The sequence below is a fragment of the Zootoca vivipara genome, chromosome 9 (assembly GCF_963506605.1).
Source record: "Zootoca vivipara chromosome 9, rZooViv1.1, whole genome shotgun sequence".
Taxonomy (NCBI): Eukaryota; Metazoa; Chordata; class Lepidosauria; order Squamata; family Lacertidae; genus Zootoca; species Zootoca vivipara.
The window spans coordinates 10055604-10063368 of NC_083284.1; the positions used below are offsets into that span (position 1 = coordinate 10055604).

The 7765-nt window shown below is 48.1% G+C and overlaps 1 protein-coding gene across 1 annotated transcript in view; it reads left to right on the plus strand.

Annotated features, from left to right (window-relative positions):
* The window catches only part of SDAD1 (SDA1 domain containing 1), a 34064-nt gene extending 30139 nt beyond the window's left edge, over window positions 1–3925 (plus strand). Inside the window, exons 21-22 of the mRNA XM_035103080.2 lie at window positions 1261–1422; window positions 2973–3925. Of these exons, the coding sequence (XP_034958971.2) occupies window positions 1261–1422; window positions 2973–3023 (213 nt within the window). The 3' untranslated portion in view covers window positions 3024–3925. The remainder of the gene's footprint in view (window positions 1–1260; window positions 1423–2972) is intronic.
* Window positions 3926–7765: the final 3840 nt, after the last annotated feature.

Genomic DNA, 7765 nt, shown 5'->3' on the forward strand with positions numbered 1-7765 from the left:
GGCTCTCCTTTGCCGACGGAGCGTCGGCGCTCCGCGGTGTAGCTTTCCCTAAGCCCCTTTAGGTCTTTTCTAAATGTCAGGTAGTTGTTTATCTCTTTGACCTCCGATGGAAGGGTGTTCCACAGGGTGGGCGCCACTACCAAGAAGGCCCTCTGCCTGGTTCCCTGTAGCTTTGCTTCTTGCAGTGAGGGAACCACCAGAAGGCCCTCGGCGCTGAACGATGGGGGTGGAGACGCTCCTTCAGGTATATAGGACCGAGGCCGTTTAGGGCTTTAAAGGTCAGCACCAACACTTTGAATTGTGCTCAGAAACTTACTAGGAGCCAATGTAGGTCTCTTAGGACCAGTGTTATGTGGTCTCGGCGGCCGCTCCCAGTCACCAGTCTAGCTGCCGCATTCTGGATTAATTGCAGTTTCTGGGTCACCTTCAAAGGTAGCCCCACGTAGAGCGCATTGCAGTAGTCCAAGCGGGAGATAACTAGAGCATGCACCACTCTGGTGAGACAGTCTGCGGGCAGGTAGGGTCTCAGCCTGCGTACCAGATGGAGCTGATAGACAGCTGCCCTGGACACAGAATTGACCTGTGCCTCCATGGTCAGCTGTGAGTCCAAAATGACTCCCAGGCTGTGCACCTGGTCCTTCAGGGGCACAGTTATCCCATTCAGGATCAGGGAGTCCCCCACACCAGCCCACCCCCTGTCCCCCAGAAACCGTACTTCTGTCTTGTCAGTAAGGCTTCAGGGTCCCATGCCAGTCCCATGATCAGCAAGACCAGTATTATGCAAAGCAGCAGAATTGGGGGAAAGAGGAAGTGTTATGCAACTCTAAACAAGTGGCATAACTGTGTGTTGATTGCTAAATTTAACATCTCTTTCTCACAAGCTCTGAACAGCCTGGCTGCAAAAAAATATTTTTTCTTTTTCTTTTTAGCCCTAAGCACACAGAAATCAACAGGTGTGTTAAACAGTCTGTCTTTCCAGTGTTCATGTCTAGCTTCTCAGTCCCATTTCTAAAAGATTTCTATTTCCACTTTGCAGTGGGACGAAGCTATCGAGTTCTCCCATTGAAGTCACATAACGGTGGCCTTGCCAGACATTAACCCTCACCTAAAGCCCCGTCTATTCTAGCAACCTTGAATTGTTTTTATGATGGTGCATTGGCTACAAAGTGTTATTTTACATAGATTTTAAAACAAGTAAGAGAACAGTTTGCGTGTGAGTTTTAGCATTTCCCCCCCTTTTCCTCCCCCTTTCGCTTTTAGGCTGGCAAGACGGGCAGGAAAGAATTTGTGAGAAAGAAATCTAAGCTGAACCCTTTTGCCAGCTCCACGAACAAAGAGAAGAAGAAGCAAAAGAATTTCATGATGATGCGATACAGCAATAATATCCGGTCAAAAAACAAGCGCTCATTCAGGGAGAAGCAGGCAAGTTCTTCGTAGCTTTGCTCCCTTTGAAAGCTTCAAAGACCCAAAGGGAGGGATTTCCCCAGTTAGGAGTGGCAATTCACATTGGTGGAATTGCTTTCCTTGCTATATGGTTAAGTTATTCAACTTCATACTTCAACAGAGGGCCTCTTTGGGCACTACTCACTTAAAATCAAAGAATTGCAGAGTTGGAAGGGACCATGAGGGTCATCTAGTCCAACCCCCTGCAATGCAGGGATCTTTTACCCAACGTGGTGCTTGAACCCACGACCCTGAGATTAAGAGTCTTGTGCTCCACCGACTGAGCTACCGAGTGTGTGGAAGGGAACAGCAGGGCTATCCCACCACCTCTACCCCTAACAATATGTGGCTGTTCCCAACCCTGCCCCTTCCTCTCCGTCTTAAACTTCCCCAGACCTTGGAGTCATGCACAGTCAGGGCTCCAGAACCCAGGGAGAAACCTCCATGTGAAAAGATAGATGCTTAACTACTTCCCTCCCTCTGATGGGTCCAAGAGGGGGCAACACGTCAGAATAGGGTGCAGTTCTTCAGTTCCCTTCTGTACCTGCTTCACACAATGTCTTCTGTTCAGGGGGCGGAAGTCAGGTTTCCAAATGGCATGTCTGGAAGATGAGGATGCCCCCCTTTTTTTCTTTAATTTTGTGGTACCGCCTTTTGCAAAAAAGCTAAGGGATTTACGCAATGGCTATGTAAGAGGAGTACCTTGTCCAGAAGAGAAGGCTGGAAACGGTTTCTAGTTAATTGCAACGGCAGTGATGCTTTCTCAAATCTTCTGCCATGAAACAGGAAAACTGTGTCTTATCAACAGGCTGCAAGGAGCACAGATGCAGCAGGGGGGGGGCTGTTTTCATGGTGAGGGTGGTATGGTCTGTGCAGCGATAAATGGGTTAGCCTCCCTAGTTCTCAGCACACCTAGAACCTGTGCTTACCGCCAACTTCATTTCCCACCTTTTTCACATTTCTAAATGCGAGCCTCTGTCCCTCGTGTCTGGATAGAGATAACCGAGAAAAGGAAGTGACTGTTGAAATGACAGAAGCTGGGATTTCCAGGGCATCAGGCAGAAACTTCCCTTTTGGGGAAGTCATGTTTTGGGGAAGCCCCTTTCAGAAGCAGAATGTCAGCACGGGGGAATCCCCTGCAGTCAGCAAGCAGGGAATCTTAAAGGAGAAACACTGTCTGGAGCATCCACCTCCCTTTTCCTTTAAATGAAGAACATCTGATGGTGCAAAGTGTGCTTTTGAGAAGTCCTTTAAGGCAGGCCCTTGTGCTGCTCCCATTTCGGGCTGAAACAGGAGTGTGGGGCTGTCTTAAAGCCTTGTGAAGTCTCCCTGCATTCCCCATATAAGCTTTGGAGACTTGCAAAGCCACCACACTTAATAGGTGGGCGGGCCACACTCGTTAATCATGTGACATTATGGGAAAGGTGTGCCGCATGGAGCCAAAAAGGTTCCCCGTGGCTGGCTTAGGTGATGGAGTTTAACTGTTACCCAAGTATCGCATGCTGATGTGTATCTTTCTGATTTTGCAGCTGGCATTACGAGAGGCACTCTTGAAGCAGAGGAAAAGGCTGGTGAAATAACTGACATGATCCCAGGACCCGGAAATAAAACCTCCTGAAGACTGATGACTGGAGAGTGTTAACTAATCAAACTAAATGAACCAACTCCGACAAAGACATATCGTACCTGCAGTTAACTTCATTTTGCCTGAACTGTTCAATTATGTTTACCACCTTTGGAGCAAGCCAGTATATCAAACCGACTTCAAACTGTGCATCAACATCCTGACTTGTTCAGAACCGCAATTCCCTAGTTTAGACAAAACAGAGAAATGTAGCTAATTATAGTTAACTCCTGGCTTCCTGGCTTGGTTGTTCCTTCCACGAAGGATGGGGCAAAGGGGCTGTTCATTCATAGCTTTGTAAGCAAAGAGGTGATCATCCAAACCTGGCCATTGGTTGTGGTGGTGAGAGCCAGGTATAATACCTGAAAGGTGTTTCGACCTCGGATGCAAAAATGAAAATGTACACTTTTCCTTAACATAAATTAAAATATATTTCCAACTGGTGGCAGATTAAAGATTATATATGGCTGCTTCCAGATGACTTGTGTGTTGAGCATTCATTCTGCCTTGTTTGCAGAGAGATTGCACTAGATTGAGTCGAGCAATTGTCACTTTTGCTCAACAGACTTTTGCGGTATGGAAAAAAGATCGTTTTAGGGGTGGGCTTGTAGCAAGGGTGCCTAATCCACTTTAACTGCACAACCTAAAACCGCCGGTATGCTGTTCAATCCCACCTGCAAAATAGTGAGTCTAGAAGCACTGCTTTTTCATGAAAGAACAATTACTTGGGTCTTAGACCTACATGCTCAGAGGAGCAAACCCTGTGGGCAACAATGGGATTGATTTAGGAATAAATCTGTGTCTGACCACAAATTTGTAAATGTTTTACATAGATGGAAGGATGTTAGTTCTGTATTCCTGTAGAACAGGGGTCAGCAAACTTTTTCAGCAGGGGGCCGGTCCACTATCCCTTAGACCAGGGGTGTCAAACTCAAATTCATCGGGGGCCGCATCAGCAGTTTGGTCACCCTCAAAGGGCCGGTTGTATCTGTAGGACTATGTGTCCACTCTTTATTATCATAAATTATTGTCACTGCATTCAATTATTACTGTTTTTTGTAATAATGTAAGTAATAACTAGCTCTGAAAGCAGAAACATAGTCAGAATAATGGCAAGTAGATATTCAAATGTACAATTATTGTACAATTTATTGAAAAATGATTTTTGGTAACTGCACTGGGTGGTGGAGGCTCGCTAGGGTTTCATGCAGGACCTTTGCAGAGCTACTAGTACCTGGAGATGCTGGGGTCCTTCTGCATGCAGGACAGATGTTCTGCCAGTGAGCCACCACCCTTCACCAAAGGGACTGGCTGAGGTTGACTCACTGAAGCTGCTCTCCTGGTTCCAGGGTTTAAGGGCCAGAAGTATAAAGCAGCATCCTATGTTTCTGAGGAGAGGGAGAGGAAGGAAGGAAGGAAGGAAGGAAGGAAGGAAGGAAGGAAGGAAGGAAAGAGGGAGTGGGAGGGAGAGCGGAAGGAAGGAAACAGGGGAGAGAAAGAAGAGTAGGAAATAAGGAAGGGAATAAAGAAGAAAAGAAAAAGAAAGAGGGAGAGAAGACGGAAAGGGAGAAAGAAGGAAGGAAGGAAGGAAGGAAGGAAGGAAGAAAGAAAAGAGGGAGCAGGAGGGAGAGAGGAAGGAAAGAGGTGAGAGAAAGAAGAGTAGGAAAGAAGGAATAAAGAAGGAAAGAAAAAGAAAGAGGGAGAGAAGACAGAGATAAAGAAGGAAGGAAGGAGAGGGAAAGAAAGAATAAGAACGAGAGAGAGGAAGGAAGAAAGGGAGGGGGGTTGCCGCCTTGATTCAGCGCCAGAAAAGAGCGCGAAAGGACCCAGGGGCAAAAATCATTTCCCGTGCAGCGTGAGGCAGCGGGTGTCCGTTTTAGGAGAAGTGCGTAAAGCCTCAGAGTTGCACATTTGTGAGGCTGAGCCGCTGCTGAGCACACGTTCATGAGGCTGAGCCGCGGCAGGAGGAGGAGGAGGTGAGGCAAGAGGAGGTGCCCGGCAGCGCCGTGCGGAGAGTCCTGAGCCTCTGGGACGCAGCAGTGCTCTGTAGCACTTTGAATCCTCCTCCTCCTCCACACGGCGCTGCTGGGTGCTTTGTCTGTGCTTCAGCAGCAGCAGCAGCAGCAGCAGCAGCAGCAGCAGCAGCAGCAGCAGCCGTTTCCAGGCGCCGAGCCGTGGCAGGAGGAGGAGGATTCAAAGTGCTACAGAGCACTGCTGCGTCGCAGTGGCTCGGGACTCTCTGTGCGGCGCTGCCGGGCGCTGACCCGGCAAGCTGCCTCCTCCTTCTCCTGCTGTGGCTCGGGGCGCTCCACGCAGCGCTGCTCTGGCCGCCTTTCTACCCCCCCTCCCCGGCCCCAGCTGTTTGTCAGCGCTTTGTCGGCGCGGCGCTTCAGCAGCAAGGTCCCGCTGCTGGGTCCCGCTGGCTGGGGCGCTCGGCGGGCCACATGACGAGGTCTGGCGGGCCGGATTTGGCCCCCGGGCCTTGTGTTTGACACCCGTGCCTTAGACCTTGTGGGGGGCCGGACTATATTTTGAAAAAATATATATATGAATGAATTCCTATGCCCCACAAATAACCCAGAGATGCATTTTAAATAAAAGGACACATTCTACTCATGTAAAAACATGATTCCCGGACCGTCCGTGGGCCGGATTGAGAAGGCGATTGGGCCGCATCTGGCCCCCGGGCCTTAGTTTGGGGACCCCTGCTGTAGAATATATTTTAGATCTTTCCCATGGGTACTTGTTAAGAATTTTATTCTGAGTACAGTGGTACCTTGGTTCTCAAACTTAATCCGTTCCAGAAGTTTGTTCCAAAACCAAAGCATTCCAAAACCAAGGCGTGCTTTCCCATAGAAAGTAATGCAAAATGGATTAATCTGTTCCAGACTTCTAAAAACAATCCTTAAAACAGCAATTTAACATGAATTTTACTGTCTTAACGAGACTTTTGATCCATAAAGTGAAAGCAATAAACAATGTACTGCAGCCACACAATCAGTCTGTAGCTGAAGTGGGTTCCACACAGTCACAAAAACAAAAAAACAAAAGCCACAAAAACACAAAATAATAGCAATAATAGCAAAAACAGACAGACCTCAGCATAACACTCAAAACCAAAGCGTGGCACTCAAAATGGAAGCGTAACACTCAAATTGTCAGCGTAAAACTCAAAACGGAGCACAATTGGCTTTCAAAAAAATTCGCAAACCAGAACACTTACTTCCGGGTTTGCAGTGTTTGGGTTCTTTCAGTACCAAGGCGTTTGAGAACCAAGGTACCACTGTATTGTAAAATTAAGGCGACTAACTTGGCTGAGTCTCATTGGAAAACGTTTGATGTTTGTGTGTGTGTGTGTGTTATGACACTACTGCCCTTCCTAGGGTAGGGAGCAGGGATTGATAACCCATTTTCAGGCCGAGGGCCACACTGCCTTATGGGAAACTGCAACCTGGGGGCCGCATTATGCTGATGGGCGGGGCCAGCGACAGAGGGAGGTGGAGCAACAGGTGCAACAATTGTCTTGGTAGGATGACCAACCACACAAAAGTCCAAGGTTTCTACACCCAGCTCTCCCCATCCATCCAGGCAATGCAAGAGACAATATCATAGCTCAAGGACACATTCCAGTTAGGCGAGAGCTCTCAGTGCAGAGCCGGTAAGCAGTGTTGCCTAAGGGGAGGCTGAGAAGCTGCATTTGACCCCTACAGTATTGAAGTCAAACCACTGGAGCAGGGGTTCCCAACAAAATTTTCTCGAGGACCCCTCATCGAGCTGCTATTGTGACAAGGACCCCCATTAATTCCTAATCCTAAAATTAAAAAGTGAGAGCCAAATTAAGAGTCTTTTTATATTTTATATTTATACGTTTTTTACAGTTACAACAGAGTACTCCATCAGTATACAGTTAGTTTAATTTTCAGTTCTTAATGTGATGAACCACTTTTTAACCAACAGTCCATTTTTAACTACGCAAACTGTAGCTTCCGCGAAAAACAACGCTTTGTTTACAAACACTACTGTTTTGCAAAGAGGCAGCGTGCGCCAGGGAGGAGGGAAGGGAATGGAGAAGACAGGGTACCTGTGCAGTAGCGCACAAATGAAGCCGACGCGCGCAAAGCATCTTGGGGAGGTGAGCATTAGTAGAATGCGCGCGCGGCCTCTTTGCAAAACAGTAGTGTTTGTAAAGCGCCACCTAACGGCATACAGCAGAACTACTGCCTCTATCTAATTCTAGTTTTGCGCTAGACTGCTCATGCAGGAAGCGGCCAAGACAAAAAATCTGTTATCATACGAAATATATTTAATATATTTTTTATTCTAATAGCATCTTGCGGACCCCTCTGGCATAGCTCGCGGACCCCTGGGGGTCCGCGGACCACTTGTTGGGAACCACTGCACTGGAGAATCACGGTGCCTGCTGTGGCTTCAGAGACTGGTAGCACTTAATGGCTGCCGCTCCTGTTGTTTTTGCCTTGTTAGCAGCACCAAAGTGACCTTCCTGGGACACAAGCCTGGGCTGTATGTATGGAGGTCGTGAGCTGCCCAGATGACAACCCCCCCTTCCCCATGGCCCTGCTGATGTCCAAAGGAAAGCAGAGCAATACATTGGTCACCAGCTTGGCTGCAGGAGTTGCCTGAGGTAATCTGGTCCAACCCTCATCTCAACCCGCGGGCCCCTCCATCCCATTTGAACCC